We start from the raw sequence: 25,861 nt of genomic DNA on the forward strand, positions 1-25,861 counted from the left end.
AGTGTAGATTCTTTGTTACTTCAAAAAGTCTGTCCTTTTGGATCTATTTGCATGCAATGCTCTTAGGCATTTCTTCCCTCTTTTTACATCCTAGGCAAAGACAGTGCTTGAGTTTTATTAAGCTATTTTCTTCAGATTCCTGAGTAATTTGATACTGAAATCTAAAATTAGAGTAGAAACTCGAGAGAGCCCAGGGAAGACTGTAAGTCCTGCGCATGCATGGTTTCTTTCTCAGCTTCTTCAGGGTCTGTACGTTATGTTGTGACAAGGTCTCCGTTTATTCTGCAGCGGCTGAGCACGCTCTCTTGCTGTTACTCATTGGCGTCTCCTTTATCAAACGTAATCTGAAATTTATGGCTCAGAGGCATCAACGAAAACACTGTTGTTCCTTTGCTGGGTTAGTGGCTGAATTTAGATAAAGAAGAACACAATGATTTATCAGATAATTGTGAAGAGTTCCCCGAGCAAAGGCCTTAGATAGACCTGTATGTCTGAGCACAGACATTCACAATGGCTGTGCACACAGCACATTCTCCTGGCCCTACCAGTCTTCAGGTCAAGACACTTTAGTGATTCCCTACAAAAATTTGCTTAAATTTTTTTCCAGGCATAATTTTGCAATATGGAAGGACACAGGAAAATGAAGCTCTTTATCCGCAATTGTGGCACAACTGTTAGTCTTAGAATATAGATGCTTACTCAGGGCAACTCATTACATCATCATTTTAATTATTGTTCATCATTTGTTGCTTGTTTAAGAAATTGTAGTGATGATCATAAGATATTTGGGGGGATTTGCTGTCAAAGTCTTTAGTACCTTTGTGTAGTAAAGTAACATAATTCAGATATACTTGTGTTTTAGAAGCAGCCAAAAGCACCCAGAATCATCTTTGGATATGTAATTAGCCTAATTATAGAGAAGACATCTTAAATGTAAAAATCTGAAATATGCCCCACAGTTGAAAAATTTAAAGTACTGACTTGAGGCTAGTTGTGGGAAATTCTGTATTAGATTTCCTGATGCAGGTCACAGTGAAGATATGAACTTAAAAGTACTGTATAAAATTGCCTTTGGGCTTGTACATTTAGAATATATGAAAAATAAATGATTTTTTTTTGTCTGGACTTGAGTCCCATTCCCAAGATGTCTTATTAGATATTTGCAAACGTTACACAATAGAGTATTACACAGCAGAAAAAAATAACGACAACTTGAATTTTGCAGGCAAATGGATGGAGCTAAAAAACATCGTTTTGAGTGAGGTAACCCAAATACAGAAAGACAATTATCACATGTACCCATTTATACGTGGTTTTTAAACATAAAGCAAAGAAAACCAGTCTACAAACCACAACCCCAGAGAGCCTAGACAACAATGAAGACCCTAAGAGAGACATACATAGATCTAATCTACATGGGAAGTAGAAAAAGACAAGATCTCCTGAGTAAATTGGGAGCATGGGGATCTTGGGAAAGGGTTGAAGAGGGAGGTGAGGTAGGGAGGGGAGCAGAGCAAAATGTAGAGGTCAATAAAAAAAAAAAAGTAGCCAAATCAGAGAAATGTCTGAAAACGCAAACAGTTCCAGGCCTCAGAGTTTCGGATAAGGACACACAAGCTGCATGTGCCCCAGCCTTTGGCAGGCGTAATGGCCTCCTTTCACTCACGTGATGCTTTAGTTCTCTTTGAAGGCAATCCAAAAAGAAATTTTATAAACATTTTGAGTGGCTGCAGTGTCAGTGACTGAAATGAGATGATGTCAGGATGACAGTGTAGAAATGAAAACTATTCAGTTCTGCCATAGTTTGTTAAAAAAAAAACAGTGCCCCCCCAAAATAAATAAAGATAATCCTTTATTGTAATATTCTGGTACTGGAAAGAGGGAGACATTTTAGTGGAACCCAAATAAAACTGGCTTGATTACCCCTTGTCTCGTCCGGTATTTCCTGGAAATGGCCCTTGGGTAAGAATTGACAGCTGATGGAAGGGATGGCAAAGGTCCCTTTTTAAGCGCAAATGGTGAGGGTCAGCTTTTGTTCCTTGGTGTCCAGTTCATGCCGGTATCACCGAGATTCCCCTGGGTCTGACTGAACACGGCAATGCTCAAGCACAGAAATTATATGCTCTGAGTAGAAGAATGAAGATTTGACTGTCATCCTGCTGGGTGTTATAGTCCACACCATTAATCCTAGCTTGGGGTGTGGCAGGGGCAGGTGGAGGAGTTCAGGACAGCCTTGGTCTTTATGGTGAGTTCCAGGGTACCCAGGGCTACACAGGGAGACCTTGCTTGTTTCTTTGTTTGTTTTGTTTTTAAAAATAAAACTCCAGAAGCATTCCTTCTTGTAGGTAGTGCTGACGTACTGAATCCTTGCATGTTGTGTGCACTTTGGCTTCATTGTAGTGGCCGTTCCATTATAGTGTTCCAGTTCCAGGAACAGGCAGCATTTCAGAAGCTATAAGAACGGACTTAACAGGGTAGAAAGTTGATTCAAGTAGACCTTAGGAAATGTTTGAGAGCCAGAGGCACCACATACCTCAAAAATTGGTTGTGTTGAATAACTGGGGGTTACTTTAATTTTTAAAAGGTATTGAACTCTAAAGTTTTGTAAAGTGACAAATTTTTAATAATTTTGTTTTATATCTGTAAAGATATGAGAGAAGAAAAGAGAGAATTGTCCATACTTCTCTCAAATTAACAATTATTCATGCTTTATGGCAAGTAGAGTCGTCTGTCTAAATGCTATTAATAGGACTGTAGATTATTAATGACACCAAAAAGGAGTTGCAGACATTTTAGAGGCTCCACTTGGCAGCACATTTTCCTGGACAGGCGTCTGCTGTAGGAAGTCTTCTTTTTTTTTTTTTTTTTGGAGATAGGATTTCTCTGTAGCTTTGGAGCCTGCCCTGGAATGAACTAGCTCTTGTGGACCAGGCTGGCCTCAAACTCACAGAGATCTGCCTGCCTCTGCTGGGATTAAAAATGCTGGGATTAAAGGCGTGTGCTACCATCACCTGACCTAGGAAGTCATTTTTGCAGCGCCCATTCTGTGCCATGGCTAGTGTTTGCTCCCCTACTGTTTTAAGGAAAGGACATTTGTTGTAGTTCGCCAAAAGGTGGAAGACCCTGCAGTGTGCCAAAGCTAACTTCTGGAATTTTAGTAATTAGAGACAAAGCGGACTTATAGCTTGGAAGCAAAAATCTCAGAAATCTGAATGAATGAATTGTAGAAGGTGTAGCATCTAGAGTTTAAATTTTTCTTCTTTTTTAGACAGTTTCAAACTGTGTAGCCCATTGTGGCCTTGAGTTTGTAGTTTTACTCTGGTGTTGGCCTCCCAAGTGCCAGAATGGCAGGCATGAGCCCTCAAGACTGGCTCTAGAGTTGGAGTGGTGGCAGGCATGAACCCTCAAGACTGGCTCTAGAGTTGGAGTGGTGGCAGGCATGAGCCCTCAAGACTGGCTCTAGAGTTGGAGTGGTGGCAGGCATGAGCCCTCAAGACTAGCTCTAGAGTTGGAGTGGTAAGGAGCAGTAGCTGTAAGAAGCCTAGCTCTCTCTGAGTCCCAGTGGTTGGGAGAGCGCGTCTCCATTACCGCGGCAGAGCAGGTTTTCTCTCTGGGAATAACCGTCATCTCTGCATCGAGGATAGACAGCAGGTGGTGCAATTAGGCCAGTTTGGGTGTCTGAGTATTGAAACTATGCTATACTATCCAGACAAACAGAAAGCTCCTTTTTCTAGGCCAAGTGACCAGCCTTGGTGAGGAACACACAAGTGATTAGCCCAGGTAAGGAACGCACAACTGAGTAGCCCCGGTAAGGATCACACAGATATTTTCAGACAAGGTTTCTGTCTTCTGTGTCCTCTCAAGAGGCCTGCCTGTGCATGGCCATGATGTTTTTCATACAAGCCTTGCACTGAGCTAGTGGCTCCTGTCTTAGTTAGGGTTATCATTGCTGTGATGAAACACCATGACCAAAGCAACTTGGGGAGGAAAGGGCTTATCTGGTTTACACTTCCGCACTGTAGTGTGTCACTGAAGGGAGTCAGGCCAGGAACTCCAGCAGGGCTGGAACCTGTAGGCAGGAGCAGATGCAGAGGCCGTGGAGGGAAGCTCATTATGGCACATCCCTGATTTTTTTTTCCTCCTAAGGCATTTTTTATTAATTAAAAATTTTCATTTGTTTTACATCTCATCAACCCCTCCTCCATTTCCCTTCAAAAAGAGGCAGGACTCCCATGGATATCAATCAAGCATGGAAAATCAAGTTGAGGCAGGACCAAGCTCCTCACTCCATATTAAGACTTGGGAGGCAACCCAGCATGGGGAATTGGTTCCCAAAAGCCAGCCAAAGTGCCAGGGACAGATCTTACTACTAGGAGCTCCACAAACAGACGAAACTACACAACTGTCACACACATGTAGAGGACCTAGGTTGGTCCTATGCAGGTTCCCTAGATGTTTGTCCTGTAAACAGAGACTGCACTGTCATTTCTTGGCTGCCCAGACCTGAATAATCACACAGAAACTATATTAATTACAACACTGTTTGGCCAATAGCTCAGGCATATCCCTACCTAGCTCTTACATTTTAAATGAATCCATTTCTATTAATTTATCTATTGCCACGAGACTGTGGGATTATGGTAATATTCAGGCATCTTTATCCTTCAGCTGCTACATGGTGTCTCCTTGACTCCACCTACTCTCTCTCTTTCTCTCTGTTTGGATTTCCCTCCTGGTTTTACTCTGCTAAGCCATTAGTCAAAACAACTTTATTCATCAACCAATAAAAGCAACACATATACAGAAGGACATCCCACATCATGGTCCAGGGTCTGTGAGCTTCTATGAGCTCAGGTCAGCTGTCTCTGGGCTTCCCTTGCATGGCCTTGATACCCTCTCCACCCCCACTTGCACAATCCCTTCTCCTTCTCTTCAAAAGGACTCTTGAAGCTTGGCCCAGTAGTTGGCTGTGGATCTCTGCATCTGCTTCCATCAGTTACTGGATGAAGGCTCTCTGATGACAATTAGGATGGTCGCCAATCTGATTACAGGAGAGGGCCAGTTTAGGCATCCTCTCCACTATTGCTAGGAGTCTTAGCTGGGGTCATCCTTGTGGATTCCTGGGGGTTTCCCTGGTGCTAGCAAATACACTCCCCATCAAGACATCTCTTTCATTACTCTCCTCCTCTGTCCCACCTCCAACCCAGTCAACTGAATCCCTCATGTTTCCATCCCCCAACCCCGGTTTACCCAGGAGATCTCTTCTATTTCCCCTTCCTAGGGAAACCTGTATGCCCTTCTTTGGGCTCTCCTTGTTACCTAGCTTCTACCTAGCTGTAGACTGGTTTTCCTTTTCTTGATATCTAATATCCACTTATGAGTACATATCATGTTTGTCTTTCTGGGTCTTTGTTAGTTCACTCAGCATGATTTCTTTCTAGTTTTATCTATTTGCCTGAAAATTTCATGTCCTTGTTATTTTACAGCTGAGTAAACGTACTATTGTGTAAATGTTTCTTGGTTGAGGGGCATTAGAAAGTTGTATAGCCCCACTCAAACAGCTGGAATGCTAATTCTGAGAACGAGGTGGTGATGAAAATAAAAAAAAAAAAGTTGGAGCTAACGGATGTGTCACGGCCACCCTCGTCCCGCAAGGATGACGCGACCACCGGAGCTCTTCTCACTGCAGTTTATTCCAGGACTTTATTCACTTTCTCTCTCTCCTCCCCTCTCTCCTTCCTCTCTCTCTCCTCTCTCCTCTCTCTCTCTCTTTCTCTCTCTCTCAACCCTTAAGTAGGCATGGGCTGCCAACCCCGAACTGCCAGGTGGGCACTGCCCATAGGTTCACACATATGCAGGCAACTGATAATCATTGCGTGATCATAGCATAGGTCAGGCCTTAGCCATCTCAGGAGTTGATTATACATCTCCATCAGGTGTGATTCCATGCAGCTCGCTGCACGGATGGATTTTTTGAATCGCCTTGTGTGAATCCCAGAAGATATCATGAAAGTCTGTAGCAGCTGAGTTGTGGGAGGAGACAAAGCCATGTGGAGACTAGAGAGTTGAAGATGAAAGGTGACTTGGGAGTCTGAGCTTTGTAAGGTAACTGACATCCACAGAAATGGAGAGCCTGACTAGATTAGCCTTCAGCATTCTTCAGGAAATGGAGGTGGCGAGGCTGGAAGTGGTAGCTGTACTCTCCTGCAAGGAACATGCTGACTTTGAAGTACAAACCCAACTTCTGCTTGTGAGGTCTTGTAAGCTTGGATGGTGAAGGCAGTTGTGGGTGTGCAGTTTGCTTTGAACACATTTCTGGTGGTGAAGTAAAGAGATGTTCCTTGCTACCAGAATATTATAGAAACAGTAATGTTCAATGAATACAGTTAACTTCAACTACTCTACTACTTGAAGTTCATTCTTTTCCTTTCCTTCTAAGGCCTAGTGTCTACCCTGCTGGCCTTTGATTAATGACCTTCCTGCCTTACAAGTACTAAGATTACTGGCATACACCACCACATCTCGTTCATTTTTAATACACAAACCTCTTGTTTCTAGAATATTTATGGAAAATCTAGGTAAATTTTGACATAAGACTGGTAATATTTGTCTTTGGAAGCTAGTGCTACCCCTGACTGTGAAAACAAATAGGTCTTTCACTCTTGTTGCTGCTCTTGGGACTCTTTTCCTCCTGTTGGATTGCTATGTCCAATTGCAGTGTGTTAGTTTTTGTTTTATCCTATTATATTTTTATTATGCTTGGTTGTCAGCTCTTAGAAGCTAGTTCTTTTCTAATGAGAGACAAAAAGGGAGTAAATCTGGAGGACGCGGTAGGAAGGGAGGAGCTGGGAGGAGCAGAGGGAGGAAAAACTATAATGATGATATATAGTATGAGAAGAGAATCAATTTTTAATAAAAGATCAGGAAAGGAAATAGTGGAATAGGACATATTAAATTTGGTTGGGGAGGAGAGCAAGGTAAAGAAGGAAATATAGAGTGATAATACTAAAGATATTTCAGAAGTCATATGAAAATATACTGCTGTACAAGTTTCCATAAACATAAATATGTATATATGTATATACATGTATGTCTTTTCCAAATATATATTCCACACTTCATTTAGTAGCATAATAGTGTGTGTGTGTGTGTGTGTGTGTATATATATATATATATATATATATATATATATATATATTAAGGTACAGTTAGCCTCTAGCCAGACAGTAATCCTGCTACTAGACACCAGAGACTAACAAATAAAAGGCCCAGTGCTGAGAATAGGTTGCTTCTTTAGATGGAGTTGTTGGCCAGTGCCCATAGATACACCAAGTCTGTACAGACTGTTGCCAAAGTGCTTGGCTACCCTCCGGATGCTCTAAACCTGACAGAGACCTCCCAAAATTGTACATGCTATTGCCAAAGGACTTGATTACTCTCCAGAACGAACTTAACAGTAAGATCCTATTACTGAAGACGTTGTATACTTAAATCATAGAACATGGAGAAATCAAACTGTCATAGGCCTGGACGCTTCATCCTGACTGACTAGTTTTCATAGTGCTAGAAGGTGGTGAGCCAGTTCTCAAAAGAGAAAATTCATCACCAATTTTGTTCCGCTGTGAAACTTGGGACCTAAGACACTGACAGGCCCAACGTGTCTACTGCTTCAGCAGTGGCATGAATACCAGGGGTACCCAACCACTTTCAGGTTGAACTTATTCTTCAGCAGTGGCATGAATACCAGGGGTACCCAACCACTTTCAGGTTGAACTTATTCTTCAGCAGTGGCATGAATACCAGGGGTACCCAACCACTTTCAGGTTGAACTTATTCTTCAGCAGTGGCATGAATACCAGGGGTACCCAACCACTTTCAGGTTGAACTTATTCTTCAACAGTGGCATGAATACCAGGGGTACCCAACCACTTTCAGGTTGAACTTATTCTTTGAGCCATCAGATGAAACCTGTACCTGGCACTGTTATCAAGCTAGACAGGCCATGTACCGTAGGGAAGAACCTACTACTATTATGTTGCTCAATTGGTATAGTATACAACTTACTCCTAATCATTTATCATTGTACAATAGATCAATGCATCTCTCAGTCCTTATCAGGGAATATTTTATTTGCAGCAAATGGCACAGAGACCCACAACTGGCCAGGGTACAGAAAATAAGAGATGTCTGAATGCTAAGCCTTGAGTGGACATCTATACTGGACCCTTCTTTCCAAGGCATAGGGATCACTGGAGAAGAGGGAACGAAAACAGTCTAAGAGGCAGATGTGGTGGTCAACTATAAGTAGATGGTGTCTTCTGAGCACAGCAGGGCAAATGTACATGTGAACTCATGGTGGTTGTGAACAGTATTCACAAGTCTTTTGTAGGTCTGAGGAAGACCAAGTCCCAACATGGAGAGAGAGGTTGGACATGCTATCAACAATTGCTAGCCGTTGAGAGACAAAAACAAAACAAAACAAAACAACAACACAACAAAAAAACAAAAAACAAAACAAAACAAAACATAACAAAAAGTCAAGTTTCCTCCAAGAGAGTAGCCTTGGGATGTGGACCAGTCAAAGATCACACATCCAAGAATATCTGGGCTGCACAAATTGGTCTTCATTGGTTTAAAAAAAGAGAGAAGAAAAGGACATAGAGGTGTGAAGAAGGGATGGATCTGGGAAAAACTGAGGGAGAAAGGTGAATAAAAGCAAGACACATTTTATGCAATTCTCAGAGAACTAATTCAAATTTAAAACATTAAAATGGGACTGGGGAGATGACTTAGTAGCTTGCTGTGTTAGCCTGGGGACCTAACTTTTATTCCTGGAGCCCATGTTACAAACAATAAATAAAGATATGGAAAAGTGTCCTAAGTCAATAGCATTAGTCCTAGACTTGGCTGTCTAGGAGAGAAGTGTGTCTGTCGCCCTTGGTTGAATTCTATACATTTCACCCGGGGCTCCTTTTCATTGCTTTACTCTTGTGTGTTCCCTCGTATCCCTGATTATCAAAGTGTCAATGAGTTACAACAATCAGAATATGTAACACATCATTATATGCTAATAGATGTTTACTAGGGTATTTGTAAAATGTAGTTTGATTATACATTCACGTTTGGTGACATTTTATAGTCTATAGTAAAGTTAGAAAGTCCTGATTTTGTAATGTACATATGATCTGGCTTTTTTTCTTTACAATCCTTTGACCCTACTGCAAAGCTAGACTTAGAAGTCTTTACTTTATAAGAAATAAGGAGTCTATAAATAAGAGCTAACATCAATGACAGTCCCCATCTCTATGTTCACTAAGCATATTTATTTGAGCATGCACATTGAATTTTCATCAGATTTTGACTTACGTAGAATGTAATTGTCTTTGTGATTCTCCTATGGCTGTTATGAGTCACCATGACCAAGGCAACCTATAAAAGGTACTATTTAATTGGACACTTGCTTACAGTTTCAAAAGATTAGTTCGTGAACATCATAGTGGGGAGCATGGCCTCAGGCAGGCAGGCGTGGTACTAGAGCAGCCTGAGAGCTCACATCTGATCTGCAGGTTGCAGGCAGAAGGAGGGAGACAGGGAGGGAAGGAGGAAGGGATGGAGAGAGAGGGGGTGGGGATCAGTGCGAGTTTCTGAAACAGCAAAGCCTATCCCCAGTGACATACCTCCTTCATTAAGGCCACACCTCCTCCAACAAGGCCACATCTCTCAGTCCTTTACAAACAGTTCTACCAACTGGGGACCAAACATCTAAATACATGGGTCTACCCTTTCTGACCCCCACAGTAGCTAAAAATGTTCTTTCAGCACAAGCATGTTCCGTAGTTCTCTTGTAAGTACGTAAGTGGAAGGAATTTTCATGTTTACAGCCTAGAAAGTAACAAAATGGAACTCTCAACCAAAATGTATGTCACGGATAAACTTTTAATTTACTTTTGTAGCTTGAATTTCATGTAGCATAAACAACAGGACTTTTACACACTGGTTATTATATGCTGAGGGAATAGTTAGTAATTTGGGCATAAAACTAAGCTGAAGAATGAATAATTAACTCTTGATGTTACAGATGCCCAGGAACTTAGCTAGTTTCTGTATAGTGAGGACTCTCAACAAGACAGTTCTCTCCCGAATAGTATTAGACAATTAATTCTTGGTTAAAAGGAGTAAGAAAAGTAAAAGTGTAAGAGAGAGAAGATGAATTGGTAGGGTCTGGAAGAAGAGGTACACGTAATAAGATAGAAGAGAAAGGTCAAAGTTCTTTAAAAGTTCTCAGCTTAGTATTTATTTCTCTTCAGTAAAATAAACGTGGGTTATCCATATGTTTTTTTTAACAAGCTTTTCATGGCTAACGATTGAATGATATCTTTGATTTTCATTGTGACCCCTATCTTTATTAGATGGCTTATAATCATGTTGGAAGTTTTATGATTCCTTTATAATCATATTATCTCAACTATTTGGGAACTGCTCTAAGGAAAATGCGTTGCTTTTCTGTAATATATCAGTTACTAAGTGTGAGAACAGGAATGTGTGATCAGCCTCTGCCTCACAGTTTATTATTTGCATGGTTCTGTGCATGGACTGTACAGATAGGTTTATTATTTGCATGGTTCCGTGTACGGACTGTACAGATAGGTTTATTATTTGCATACTTCCGTGTATGGACTGTACAGATAGGTTTAATATTTGCATACTTCCATGTATGGATTGTACAGATAGGTTTATTATTTGCATACTTCCGTGTATGGACTGTACAGATAGGTTTATTAGTTGCGTGGTTCCGTGTATGGACTGTACAGATAGGTTTATTAGTTGCATACTTCCGTGTATGGATTGTACAGATAGGCTTATTAGTTGCATGGTTCTATGCATGAACTGTACAGATAGATTTATTATTTTGCATACTTCTGTGCATGGACTGTACAGATAGGTTTTATGCTAGCTGGGGCACTAGTGTTTCTAGAATCCAATAGTTTTTCTAGATTCCAAATGACCTTGGCCACAAAAATTAAAAAGGAAAGAAGAGAAAAGGATAAAAGAAAAAACAGTCATGCCAAAAAAGGGCTGAGACCATGTATAGCCAAATTGCTGTGCACACTGCACCTGGTGCATGCCCAAGGACAAGACCACTAAGAAGTTCATCATTTGGAACATTGTAGAGGTTGCTGCTGTCAGGGACATTTCTGAAGCAAGTGTCTTCAGTGCTTGTGTGCTGCTTAAATTCTATGTCAAGATGCATTACTGTGTAAGCCGTGCCATTCGTAACCAGGTAGTCAGGACTTGATCTCATGAAGCCTGAAAGGACTGAACACCCTCACCATGGTTTAGACCTTGGTGCTGCACCACAGCCTTTGCTAAAGTCCATGTAGAGAAGTGGCTTTCTAAGGCCAGAAGCAAAGAGCGCCCTGGAAAAATAAAATGCAAGTTATACTTGAGAAAAGGAAGGAGGGAAGGGAAGAAAGAAAAGAAATTAGTGCCAGTGTTGACTGGGAATTCAGGTATTGCTGTTGGTTAGGGACATGATTTGTTTCCTCATGCTGTTGGGGCTTCTTGACAACATATTGCTATGATTCAAAAAAGAGGTTTCTCTCTGTCATATGTATAGATTATAATATACATATTAGAAGCATTGGGTCACAGATGATACATAGGATCACTTTTTTTCATATTACATAAGAGCCAGCTCAGATATGGGAGGAAGGGAGAGATGATCTATACTCCATTAAGAGTGGAGTGGCCATGAAATAGCCATTTGTAATCAATAACTTCTGGCCAAAAAGTATTTATATTTTCACTTATGCAAGAGAAACTTCAAGGGTCAGAGTCTCAGCATCTGAATCAGGTCTCAGTGTCAGGAGGGCTTCTAAGGGTAACAGGTATAAATATTGGGCCTAAAAAGTAAGTTATTTATTCCATATAAGCTGAAGATAGAGAAGGACAGGATGACCGTAAAAGACAGCACTGTCCAAATGGGTACAGATGGGACCTACCAAGAAGCCACTGATCCAGAAAACATGTGGCCCTGAGCCAGGTATGTCACCTGGTTCTCCCACTTTGGTAAAGGAGAATGTATTTTATTTGGTTGTTGATATTTCCTACTTGTCTTAGAGGCGTTTTAATACATAACTCTAGCTGGCTTCAACTCAGACCTCTTGCCTCAGCCTCTTAAGGGCTGTAAATAGGGATGTGCATCACCATGCTTGGCTGGGGATGATTAATTAGGGGTTTGTTTCTTTCTTGGGAATGGTTCTTTGTGGTCTTAGCCTCCCTCTCTGATCACCTTCATATTAACTCAGATACGTTACCTCTGCATATTCTATATTTTTTTCATGTGAGGGGAGAAAGTGAAGCGAAAGGGGGTGCTGTGGAGAGGAAGAATAAGGGGAAGAATAGGGAGAAGAAAAAAGAAGGAGAGTAAGGGGAAGAAGTAGAAGAAGTAGCAGGGAGAATAAGAGTAAGGGCTGATCTCCACATGGTTTCTAGTTTTTACAGACATAGTCGGAAAATTCAGTAGGCAAGAACCATGATGATATGCATATCACAACCACAAAGAGGGCAGGTAGGACCTGACAAAGTGGTGGCACGACCCAGAAAAGAGCCAGCATTCAAGGAGAAGTACTTACAGAGTAGGTAGAGCCCTTGTTCTGCAGAGTACTTAGGTTCGACTGCCAGCATCCACGCGGTGGCTCACAACCATCCATATTCCAGTTTCAGGGCATTTGATGCTGTCTTCTGACCTCCATGGGCACCTGGCATGCACGTGGCACATAGACATACATGGAGGCAAAATCCTTATACAAATAAAATAAATAAATCTAAAAAAAATAAAAATGATAAAAAATTTCAACAGGGAATTCTAGAGAAAGATTTGTAGATACAAATTAGTGAATAGGTAGTGGTTTGGTTGAAATCAAGATTATCAAAGTCATGTGAAATTACTTAGAGGCAGGCTTACTATCCTATCAAATTTATAGTCTCCATTTTAATCATGGACAAATTATATTCATAAAGAGTAAATGATTTATCCAAAGTTACATAGCCAGTAAAGAGCAGCGGGCAGATGGAAGATCAAATACTGGGTCTCAGCTCCCCAATTTTTGTATTATACAAGCTACTTTTGGTTCATGATAGTTTCCAGCAAACAAAACAAGTCATTATTAACAGAAAATGTTTGCTGTTGTTTAGTTCTTCAAGACAAGGTTTTCCTTTCCCAGCCTTGACATCGTGGATACCTAGATTACAAATGTGGGCCACCATGTTCTGTGTTGACTGAACGCACGTAGGTTGTATTGGTTTTACTGTTCTAGGCTTATTATACCATGCCAATGAAAAGAGAAGTATCATTCAGAATACATTCCTAACTTTAAAAATTGGTCTTATCTTTTAACACTTTTAAGGTGTTAAGTAAGCTGTCCGCATGAATGAACTTTTCTTAGTACATTTCTGGTAAGATAGCATTTTCTCTATGCAATGGAGACCATCTCATTTCCTATGTTTACAGTGATCCAAGTAGAGCTTTGCCTTATAATAAATAAACAACAATGTTCTGAAGAAAAAGACAAGATAATTTTGATTATTTATGTTTCGTGAGACTTTATGAAAGTGTACTTAGTCCCTGTTGATGGCAATAAGTACTATTTTATGTTTCAGTAGAAGGCACAATGACATCCTTAATGGATGGTTTTCCAGTCCAATCATTAAAATAAGAATACTTGGCATACTTTCACAAACTACGAACAAACAAAATGGAATTGCACACACTGTTTCTGGTGTAAATTACAAGGGGCCTTCCCTTGTAGTGGGTGTCGCTGTGGGTGCTTGATTGGAATGGCTACATGGTTCCTGAGCGGAGGGCTTTATCTTTTCTGTAATCACTCTCCTTGTGATTCATGGTGTCTTCCCACCTGGATTTTATAATTCGAATGAAAATGTTCCCTTGAAATTTGAAAATATAGAATACTTAAGAACTGTTTTTAAGAAATTACAATAATTATTACTACTGCTACCCCTGTTGTTCTCCCAAAGACTATCCTAAAGATGGCCACTATGTTCTTCTAGTTGCATAAAGATATGCACCTCCCTCTTCCCAGAATTTGCTAGCTCAGATTCCCAAGAGCTGGAACCTGGCTGGCTATGTTAATAACATTGCCTCTATGTGGTAGTGTCCCACCCCCGCCCCATTTCCGGGGGAGATGTGTCATATAGTATCAAAGCCAAGGGAGAGCTCCATGTAGAATTCTGGCCAGAACCTATCCTGTTTGGGACACAGGCTGAGTTAACCAAGTGTGGTGTGGATGCTGTTGCAGTCCCCTGTTTTGTCTGAGGTAAGTCTGCACTACATAGATTACCATTTTGTCCAAAACACTTAGAAATGTGTGAAATATTTAACATACCTAAAAAAAGAAGTAGAAAGGCTGCTGCTGTTGTCTATGCGACAGTTATTTTTTTCTGCTGCCCTTTTCCCCTGATTCCTGTTCCCTGAAGAAGACTCTAGAGTATTCAGTGATTAATGTCCTTGTCAAAGGATTGACCTAGGTGTGGCCATATAATGCAATTCTGGAAAAGACGTCTGAGGAGATTAAATCTAAATTTTGTAAAAACATTTGTTTACCTTTAAAGAAGCGTGGACTATAGGCTAGCCATTCCTCCCTCCTTCCCCCTCCCTCTTTCATTCTGTTAAGTCTTGGGATATATTTGTCTTCATGAGGGTCTTAGAAATTGCAGCAGCTACATTAGGGCCATTAGAGGAGCCAATTAAGAGAACAGCCCAACCATTATACTGATTGATGACAGAGCAGAAAGTTAAAAATTCTCTTGGGGCTGGAGTGATGGCTCATTGGTTAGAGCACTGGCTGCTCTTCCAGGAACCCTGGATTCAATTCTAAACACCCACATGGCGGCCCACAACAGTTTGTAACTCTAGCTCTGGTGACTATGATGCCCTCTTCCGGCCTCTGTAGGCACCAGGCACACCTGTGGTACACAGACATACCTGTAGGCAAAATACCCGTACACATATAGGAACCACAGTAAAACAAAGTGCCCTTGGTCTCAGTGGTGCTGTGGGTGGACCAGCCCTGTAAGTATCCTGATGTGGTCAGTGGCAGCCTCCAGGCTTGCTACTGAGAGAGCTGCCTCAGAGGTAGAACAGATGAACAAATTAACCCTTAAACCAAAGATAAATAAGTTTAAGCACAGAGCGAACATCCAGGGGCAGAGAGGTTTGCAGACTTAGAATAGAGAGGGAGCTGGGGAGAGGGAGCACACGAGCTCTTTCTGAGGCATACAAGGTTCCGCAGACTGCTTCTCTCATGCTGCTAGGACCCGAGTTTGAGCCCCCAGTACCCACATAAGAAGCCAGACATGGCTGTGTATTCCTGTAGGGGGGCATACAAAAGTGGATCCTAGAAGCTCACTGGCCCGCAACACTAGGCAAACTGATGAACTTCATGTGCCCACACACACACACACACACACACACACACACACACACACACACTGTCTCTCTCAAACACTCATACATGACAGGTGAAGGGGAAATATAAATATACATTCTCAAAAGTAAATGACACTTGGACTTTAGTTTCCTGAGCGTATAGTCATAGATTCTGCAACACTGTAGGTATGCTTTAATGTAGCACTTACTTGTACATTTAGTTTACATTTTAAACAACTGTAGGCATGGTGCTCATGATGACAGGCCGTGTGTTCACGACAGGCCGTGTGCTCATGACGGGCTGTGGGCTCAGAGGTTTGCAGTTGGGACAACTTGACTTGATGATTCATAAAACCATTTTTAGAAGATTTTGAAAAAGTTGGCTCAGCATGTATAAATAGAGTAGCATTAAAAATTTATAGCCTCATGTATTCTTTTTAGTTATTCATGGTAATTTTATTTATATTTTAGTACTTTAAAATATCTAAAGACCTTTTTGGACCCGGGGCGATGGCTCAGTGGGAAAAGGATTGGCTGTACACAGGCTACAAGGACAAGGTTGCCTGTAGCCACAACTCTGGGATGAAGAGACAGGCAGTTTGTGACCTGCCTAGAAGACACACCCACCAGTACAATAGTGGCACACATGTTAGGAGGATAACTAACCATTTTAAAACTGGATTTGAGGCTAGTTCAGTGAGATGGAATCCATCCCTGACACTGTTAATGAGGCCAAGAACCTAAGACTAGCTAGGCCGTGAACCTATCTAGTAAACCTACTATTATTCCGCTAAAGGTGCATAACTGTGAAATGATTCCTAGTGACGTATTGTGATACCTGTGGACCAGTGCATTGCTCAGTGCTCAGCAGAGAAGCTTCTTCTTGCAGTAGATGATAAGTAACACAGAGACCCATCGCTGGGCTATATGTACAGCGAGAGACTCAGGAGCACCAGCGCTAAATGCGATATCCTTCACTCCCTTTCTCTCAAGGCTCAGGGATCGATAGAAAAGAAAGGTGGAAAGATTGTAAGAGCCAGAAGTAATGGATGACTCCAAGGAAGCGGTATTCTCCAGACCCAATAGGACTCATGCACGCATGAGCTCATAGAGATTGCCTGCCATAGCATGCACAAGACCTCGACAAGTTCTAGCCAGAGAAAATCTCAGTACTGAGAATGGACGTGGACGCAGAGTCCCACGTCTAACAAAGAAGCTATATGTAGTTGATAACTTCTGGGAGAGAAAAAAAATCAGTTTGTTGCCGGGTGAAACTGATGATGACTTTTCTCCTCTTATTTTTCTCCAGCACTGTGAATGCTAGTCACAAGGGATGAAGCTTCTAGGAGAGCCCAACCTTAGTTCCTCCATGTTCAAATACATGCATACGTGCTGCCTTCAGCAGTGGGTTTGCGAGGGTAACCAGCAGCATTGCCAATAGTCTGTGATGTCTTAGGGGTGCTTATGGACCCCTTTGACAATGACTGAAAGCGTTGTATCCCATTTCTGGTACTGGGGATTTAATTTGGTGGCATGTGATGTCTATTTGGCTTATTCTCTCCCCCATTATGTATCTCCACTTAAATTCATTATGTGCAGGTGTATATTTTAGGAACCTTCAGTGGTAGTTTTCTTATGCAAGATGGTGCAGCTGTTGAGAGGACTGTCTGCTCTTGTAAAGGACCTGGGTTCAATCCCCAGCACCCACATTGTGGGTCTCAACCATCTCTAACTCCAGTTCCTTGATATCGTACATTCTCTTCTGGCCTCCATGCACACTGCATGAGTGTGGTACACAGACATGCATTTAGGCAAAAAACCAATACATATTGTCTAAAGTAAGTAAATAGATAAGTATCTAATTAGGTGAGCATCCACTCACGCAAGAAGATTGTTTAGAAGACTTTAAGAATAGCTTCAAAATGTTGATGAGGTTTTACTTTTCATTTCTTTGTTTTTATTTGTGTGTGTGTGTGTGTGTGTGTGTGTGTGTGTGTGTGTGCCTGTAAATGTGGTGCTTGGGTGTCAGTGTGCATGTGACAACTTGGGAGAGGTAGTTGTCCTTCCACGATGTGAATCCCAGGGACTCAAGTCAGGTCGTCAGGCTGGGCAGCTGGGCAGTTGTCAGGTCTTTACCTGGTGCCTCATCTTGACAACACTTTCCCCATTCCTCTTCTTTTTCTGTGTGTGATAGGAACTAATAATTTATAAGAAAAAAGTAGCATACATGACCCATCTGGTAAGATATGAGTAGTAAGAAAGCTAGAGTAAAAAAACATGACTAAAATATCTTTTAAAAAAAATACTGGTGTTGCTACAGTTTCCTAGCCTGGGTGCAGAGTGGGGGAATCGGCTGTGCTCTGCCGTGGGCTAACAGGTGGTGGAGGCCTTTCGGTTTTCTCTCTTTCCTTGTAGAAGCACTAGCTCTCTAGCATATTTCCTCCTTGCTGCCTCTTCCTTCCTCTTCCCTCTCTGCAAAGTGTTGATTTTGTTTTAAAAGTATGAATTAAAGAATTGTTAAAGTAGATATGTGTGAAGCTGATGCAAATTTACAAATGTGATGTATATTTAAAGCCACCCCTCCCCCGCCCCTGAAGTACTGGGACTCAAACCCAGGGCCTGGAGAGTGTGCTCGGCAACCTCAGCGGCAGTATGTATCCTTAATTGCCATCTCTTTTTCATTGTAGTGAGTTGCTGTCCTCTGGTTATGTAGAGAGACACATTGAACGTGGAGGCAAGGTCGTGGAAAACAAAGTAAGTGAGAATTTCCTTCCTTTGGGAGCAATCTTTCTAAACAGTGAGTTTGGGACCCAGGACTTGGTGCTCGCTGAACATGCATTCTACCAACTGAGCTGGACGCCTTACGTGAAATTCTGCCTGCCGTAAAGCATGCCTCGCAGTCAGTCTCTGGAAGGTGGACTCCTTACGTGAAGTTCTACGTGCCGTAAAGCATGCCTAGCATCAGTCTCTGGAAGGTCTCTGCTCTCTTGTGGTTGGGAAAAGTCGAGTGCGGCACATTCGATTTAGGGCATGCATATGAATGCCAGGAGAGGAATATGGTCCCACGGAAAATGTCACTGCTGCTTTGGTAAAATTGTAATTTTAATATAAAATATTTTAAAGTGTAATACTAACGCAGAGATGTATGTAAATCATGTATGGACTGATGACTTGTTAAAGGTCGGTGCCTATTGACATCCATCCTGTTCAAGCTGCGGAGCTTGGTCATCGAGCGCACTTGTTGCTTTGCACATCCAACCTGCCTCCTTGCCCTGCAGAGCCACCTCAAAACCATCTTCACTGTGAGGCTGTCCTTTCAGCACCGTGATTTATATAGTCTGATCACCAAAGCACATGGCTCTTTAGTTTTGTCTGTGTGTGCTTTAACTTGTCTCCAGCTTTATTTGATCTTTTCATAAGTTTACTTGTTGCAGAAATGACATTTTACTTTATGCAGTTTCTCATAGTCCAGATTCTACTGTTGATTACAATTTTATATTTAGAGCAAGTAAAATCCACCCAAGTGGATTGTCTTTATCAAATAACCACTTAGGACCCTTAGGGCCTTTTAGGTTTCATTGAATGCAGTTTTATCTTGCACAATCCTAATTTTAAAGTTCTTTCCTTTATAGCTGTCTTTATAACTTTCACCTCCGAGGTTATAAAAAGTCTTTATGTACAAAACAGATACTTATTTTTATTCTTTTAATGAGACAAAAGTTTCATCTTTAACTTTTGCGCATTTTTGATCCATTAAAAACTAAGTTCTGCGAGCTATGGCAGTAGCTCAGTCAAGCAAAATGTCTAGCATCCAAGTGTGAGGGCTTGAGTTCTGGTACCCGGCAGCTGTGTGGAAGCCAGGCAGAAGGCACCCGCCTGGAACCCCGTCAGTGCGGAGGCAGAGATGAGACAGAGGAGTCCTGGGGCCGGTTGACCAGCTAGGTTTAGCCAGTTTGTTTAGCTCGATGTTCATTGCCTCTCAGACTTAGTCTCAAAAGAAGATCCTGATGTTGTAGAAAATCCTGACATTGGCCTCTGGCCTTTACATGCACAGGCACACATGTGCATGTGTATGAACATCATACACATGTATAATCACATATACCTCTTACAATAAAAAGAACAATGAGATTCTAAATGTAACATTTTGTGTTCAGTATGACTTTATTGTTTGTCTATGTCTACAACTGTGTTCCAGTTAGGTTTCCTTTATAAATCATGATAGCTCTTATCTAAGTATTTATAGTACACCAGAGACATTTGTTTCCTCTCATAATCAATACAACAGTCCCTGGAGATATGTATTATTTTCCTTTTATGAAGTAAACAAGTAAGACTTGTAAGTTTTAAATTCTGCCCAAGGTAGATTAAGAAGTGACAGCATGGGAATTTTAGTCCAGGACATCCAATATTAATTCATATGGACTTTAAAAGATGAATTGTATATTTGTACACACATATCTTTTCATATTTTTGTTTTGAGAAAGAGACTTATTCCTGTAGTCTGGGCCAGTCTCAAATTCTCATCTATACTCCAGCGCTGAAATTACAGCTGTGAGCCCCCAGACCTGGCACCTAGGATGTGAAAGCACTTGCTAATTAGAATATAGTAGGGGTGCAGTTTTCAGTGTTGAGAGTGGAGAGCAGCAACTTTGGATTTGAAAGAGAGGAAAACTGAAGAAATGAATGGTGGCAAGAGATTCCAGACCACACAGTTTGCTCTTTTTAAGTTTGACTTTGTTGTTTCTGTTGTTGTTTTTTGTTTGTTTGTTTGTTTGGATTTTTTGAGGATGTAGTCTTAGAACTGCACTGAACTGGTGGTATTCTGGGTCACTGAAATTTCCGGTTACAGAGGCCCAGCATCCAGGACTGATAATGATAACCAACATTTACTGCTGATGACTTGGTTGTGTGCACTCTTGTGTGCATGTGTTCCACCCTCGAAGTGACCTGCTATCATTAATATAACTTTTCCTGCCTTACAGAGAGCTTATATAGACATAGTGTGAGCCTTGATTAACTTCATGGCCAGGCCATCTGCCAGAGATCATCTACCAGATAGACTATAGTGCACAAAATAGGAGGGCCATGAAAAGTTGAAATGGATTTTATTAGGCTTTTTTTTTATGCATGTGTAACTGGTTTTGGAGGTTTCTAATAACAGTGACAATACATCATTGCTTTTAATCCATGAACTAAAGTGGTAATTTGTCTGAAGACCATATAGGTTTTCTCTCAGCTTGGGTTAAACTAACTTTGTTTAGTTTTTCTGGGTTGTCAGTTGCCTTGGGGCAATGCTCGTGACACACCTCCTTCTTTTTCCCTGCATGATCATCTTGGGAAGATAACCCTAGCACAAGTTTTCAGACACTAAGTGAGGAATGGAAAATCACATTCTTGTACCAGTGGGTGAGGGGACAGATTTCCTCAGGTTCAAAAAGCAAAGTAAGCATTTTTGTGGAGCTATGGTTTATCTACCTCTAGTGAAAGATCATAGCCATTCATTAGCATTATTATTTCCGAGTATTTTTAATTGTTTTATTTCTAATGATAATAAAGTGATGGCCAATGAGTGTCTATTTTAATAGCACAATTATTTCTAAATCTAATAATTCCAGCTCGCCTTTGTGTTAGAGTTCTCAATACTAAGGTTAGGCGTGTAGAGAGAGTATTGACTTTAGGCTGGCAACTAACTGGTTACTATTCATTGACTTGGGTACATTTGATTTTCTCCAGAAATTATTGCTTCAGAGTCTTAATTGGGCTCTCAGTGTCAAGGGAAAGATGGATAAGAATACAAAGGAGTGTGGGTCAAGGTTAAAATCTGGAATGGGTAAAAAGATTGCAGAAAATGCTGTGTGATGGGGAGCAGGTGTCAGAGGATAAAGTACTTAATGGCAAGAGAGGTTACTGTGACACTTGAGGAGCCTTTTAGGCTGACAAAATGTATTGTAATTTCATTAAAAATATTTTAATGCAAACTCAAATGGCCCTTCTTTCTGGAAACAGATAGGGGAGTTGACACAGGAACAAAGAGGAAGCCTTGGGTTTTCTACATCCATCTTTCTTCCATAAGGGTATGTGTGCTATGAAAAATTTCTTGTGTATGTGTGTGTGTGTATACGCACATGTGTGCATGTACATGCCCCATGCCAGGTTGCGTGTTCGGAGGTCAGAATTTGACTTGTAGGAAGGAGTCAGTTCTCTCACCCCACCATTGGGGTCTTGGGGATTGAACTCAGGTAATGGTTCTTGGCAGCAAATGCCATTGTCCATAGAGCCACCTTGCTGTCTCCCCATGAACTATTTCCTTCTTGGCATACTACCATCTTCCTGCAGACACCTGTGCTACTAAATTCCTTTTGCATTTATTTTCCTAAATCATATTCTTCTTCCTTCCTAAAATAGAGATTTTTAAAAAAACATCTTTAAAGTCCTAATCTTTTTGTTTTCTTTAACGAATATGCTAGAAACAAGGGGAAAAAAGCTACTATAAGGACTGTTGTAGGAAATCATTCAGAAAAAATTTAAATGTGGTGACTGTTAGGGCAACAGATATTTTCCTAGCTTTGTATTTTCCCACGACCTAAGCAGCACCAGGAGAAGACCGCCTGTCATCTCCATTGCACTTCGATGTTTCTCTTATCTCCGTTTCTAGATTCCTCTCCAAGAAGCACAATTCCCATCTAACCTTCTAGCAATTCAAAAGCTTCCTGTGTGCTGAAAGAACGGTGTTTTTGACATACTCTTGAGGTGTTTTATTTAAAAAACAAAACCTAAAACCCTTCACAAATAATTCTATAGTGTGATGAGCTGTTGTAGACTTCTTTCTTAGACCAAGCACAGTCATTTTTCATTAGTGATAGAATTTGGTTCATCTAAGATGTCATTGTTTAGTGAGTACATTCTATTATTTCTACCTTTTTTATTAAAAAATGACAGGAGCTTTAGTTCATATATCCTTTTATATGCAACTAAAATTTCACTCAAATTGTTTCATGTAACTGAATAGTACAAAAGTACTTGCATTGTTTCTTTTGCCCTCCAAGAGGTGCAGATTAAGTATTGTACCGTCAGGTCAGTACATCTCATAAACATATTTGTTGTAGCTGAAAAGGTGAACACAGCTATAGTTGGTTGTTTTGTATTCATTTACTCTTTTGGGGGGCCCTGCCACCCCAAATAAGTGGAGGCTTACTTATCAATGCCCGGCCTTCTTTCTAGCCATCTTTCCTTAAATTGTCCCATCTACCTTTTGCCTCTGGGCTTTTGTCTTTCTCAATTTTTGTATTTCTTTCTTGACTTCTTACTCCATGGCTTGCTGTGTATCTGGGTGGCTGGACCCTCAGGTCCTCCTCCTCTCCTCCCTTTCTTAGTTCTCCATCTTTTCTGTCCATATTTCTCCTCCTATTTATTCTCTCTGTCCCAGCCCCACCTATCCTTTCTCCTGCCCAATTGTTGGTCATTCAGCTCTTTATTAGACCATCATATATTTTAGACAGGCAAAGTAAGACAGCTTTACAGAGTTAAACAAACGCAACATAAAAGAATGCATCAAGCAAGGAACTCAGGACCACAAGGGGTGCACCCACACACTAAGACAATGGGGATGTTCTATTGGGAACTCACCAAGGCCAGCTGGCCTAGGTCTGAAAAAGCATGGGGTAAATCCGGACTAGCTGAACATAGCGGACAATGAGGAATACTGAGAATTCAAGAACAATCGCAGTGGGTTTTTGATCCTACTGCACGTACTGGCTTTGTGGGAGCCTAGGCAGTTTGGATGCTCACCTTACGAGTCCTGGATAGAGGAGGGCAGTCCTTGGACTTCCCACAGGTCAGGGAACCCTGATTGCTCTTCGAGCAGATGAGGGAGGGGGACTGGATCGGGGGAGGGGGAGGGAAATGGGAAGTGGTTGCGGGGACGAGGCAGAAATCCTTAATAAATAAATTAAAAGAAAAAAAATTCATCAAATATTTGCAACAAATATTCTTTAAACAGCATAAACAAATGTAACCCATCTTTAATATTCTACAACACACAGAAGTCAATCTGCTTTTGCTTATTTTGGATACTAACTTTCCTTATCAATTCTCAAAACTGCTTTAATCCTACAGACTTACGGTTCCGTCTATGAAACAAGAGTAGTAAGCCATTAAGTAGGAAAGAAAAACTGGGCTTTGGTGTTTGCTGGCTTCTGCTGAATGTGTTAGAGCAGAGCCATCCTCACCATTGTCAGCAGCTTTTTAGTGTAGCTTTGATTTTAGAAGCCACCTTGGAGGTGCAATGCAAGCAGCAGCTGCTGGAGCCAAATGATGTGTGCCAGGCTACTCTCTCCATCCCTATCATCCTCTTCCTCCTTCCCGTCCCTCCCCACCTCTCTCCCTTCCCCTCCTTTGTTACCCCTTATTCTCCTTTCCCTTCTCTCACCTCTTACTTTCAGGCTTTACTATGTAGCTCAGGCTAGCCTTGAACTCAGTTTTCCTGACATATCCTCTTGACTGCTGCAATTGCAGTGTGTAAGCCACCATATCTAGCTTACTAAGCCATTTTTTATTTAATTATTCTGTATTTTTAAATAACTCAGCAACAGCCTTCCTCTTTCAAGATGCCTCTTACTTACAACTGTATCTTATATTTCAGAGACACATGATTTTTGTCTAGAATTCTAAATACAGTAGCTTTTGCAGAGACTCTTGGATAATGCTTAGTTACCTCAAGAGTCACTGAGTCATATGGCTGGGGAGATGGTTTTAGAAAGGAATAAAAAAATGAATTTATTTATAGAAGCTCTTACTTAAGCTTAAATCATGGGCTGTGTGGAGACAGGGAGGCTTCCATGCAGCGAAAGGAATTCAGTGATGTGCATTTTAAGGCTGGCTGGTGGGAAATGTCAACTGAAGATCCTAGGTCCTTGGAGGGGCTCTACCCACTGAGCTGTATCACCAGCTCTGGAGCAGAATTCTTTACCAGAGTGTAAACAATGGTGACAAACATTCCCCGATGTAATGACAGGAATATTTGGCAACTGCAGCTACCATGTGTTAGACTCTGTAGTTACATTATTTTTGTAGCTTCACTTTCTGAGAGATTTAGGTTAAGGGCTGTTAGCACTAAGCTTGAATTCTGAGAACAGAACCTTTTATTGCAGGGCAGAAGTCAAGTTCGGGAGGGAGATACAAGTCAAGACCTGCACATTAACACGCCTCACCGAAGTTGTGTTTGCGAGAATAGAACTGGTACAGGCATGGTGTGTGTCTCAGGTACCTTCCTACTGCTGTGAGAAGACACCAAGTAAGGCAACTTTCAAAAGAAGGAATTTAACTGGGGACTTGCTTACACTTTCAGTGTTATTGCATGGCCCCTGTGGTGGGAATAAGGCAGCAGTCAGGGAGGCACTGGAGCAGTAGCTGAGAGCTCACTATTGATCCACAAGGAGAGGTGGAGAGTTGGGGGATGGAGAGCTAGCCTCAAATCTCACTTACATCAATCAAAACTAGGTACTACAGATAAATACAATTTTAGAATAAGGTTACTTAGAAAACTTTCTTCTCAAGTCCCTTCTCTAAGACAGTTTAGCCATGACTTATTTAAAGTTGGCCAGTTAATAAGATTAGAGTGATTTAAATATTTGTGTTTGTTTATACATCTTTGTTATAGGTGAACATTTGATTATCAGATGTGAGTATATTAGCTTTAAATTCTATTATTTTTATTTTATTTTACTTTATTATTTTATTTCATTTTTGCTTTTTGAGACAGAGTCTCACCATGTAGCCTTGGCTAGTCTAGAACTCACCATATTCATAAGACTGGCCTCAGATGCCTAGAGATCTGATAGCTTTTGCCTCCTTAGTACTGAATTAAAGGTTCCACCATGCTATCATTTTATTTTTTTAAGGCTGGCTTACTGTGTGATCAAATTAGCCTTTAATAATCTTTCCTCCTGCCCCTCCCTGCCTCCTAATGCTAGAATTTTAGGTTTGCTCCTCCATGTCCCAGCTGAATTAATTCTGTTATACTTTGTGATTCTTTAACTACTAGCATTGCTTTAAAAAGTATTGCAATAATTCTATTCATCCTTTGAGAAGGTCACACAATGTATTTTGGTTGCATTCATCCTCTACTTGCCCTTCTAACTGTTCCAGATCCACCCTCAACCTCCTTACCCACCCCCAACTTTGTGTCCTCTTTTTTCTATGTACTTTCTCAAATTTCATACTCAGTGGTTGTGAGACCATCTAATAGAGCATGATCAACCTACCAGGGGCCACACTCTTTAAAAAAAAACAAACTGATTCTCCCTTTAGAAGTCATTAGTTGTTAATAGCTCCTGTTGGGGTGGGGCTCCGGAACCCCTCCCTCCTCTGTGCTAGAATGTTACCTGGCTTGATCTTATGCAGTTTGGTGTA

At 41.1% G+C, this 25,861-nt stretch overlaps 1 protein-coding gene across 11 annotated transcripts in view; it reads left to right on the plus strand.

Annotated features, from left to right (window-relative positions):
- The window catches only part of LOC121434714 (disintegrin and metalloproteinase domain-containing protein 22), a 224,827-nt gene that overhangs the window by 87,529 nt on the left and 111,437 nt on the right, over positions 1-25,861 (plus strand). For all 11 annotated transcript variants that reach the window (XM_041633616.1, XM_041633617.1, XM_041633619.1 and 8 more), the window contains exon 4: positions 18,136-18,202. In XM_041633616.1, coding sequence (XP_041489550.1) covers positions 18,136-18,202 — 67 coding nt within the window. The remainder of the gene's footprint in view (positions 1-18,135; positions 18,203-25,861) is intronic.

The sequence above is a fragment of the Microtus oregoni genome, unplaced genomic scaffold (genome assembly GCF_018167655.1).
Source record: "Microtus oregoni isolate MIOR12 unplaced genomic scaffold, Mior012 000044F_ref0000062, whole genome shotgun sequence".
Taxonomy (NCBI): Eukaryota; Metazoa; Chordata; class Mammalia; order Rodentia; family Cricetidae; genus Microtus; species Microtus oregoni.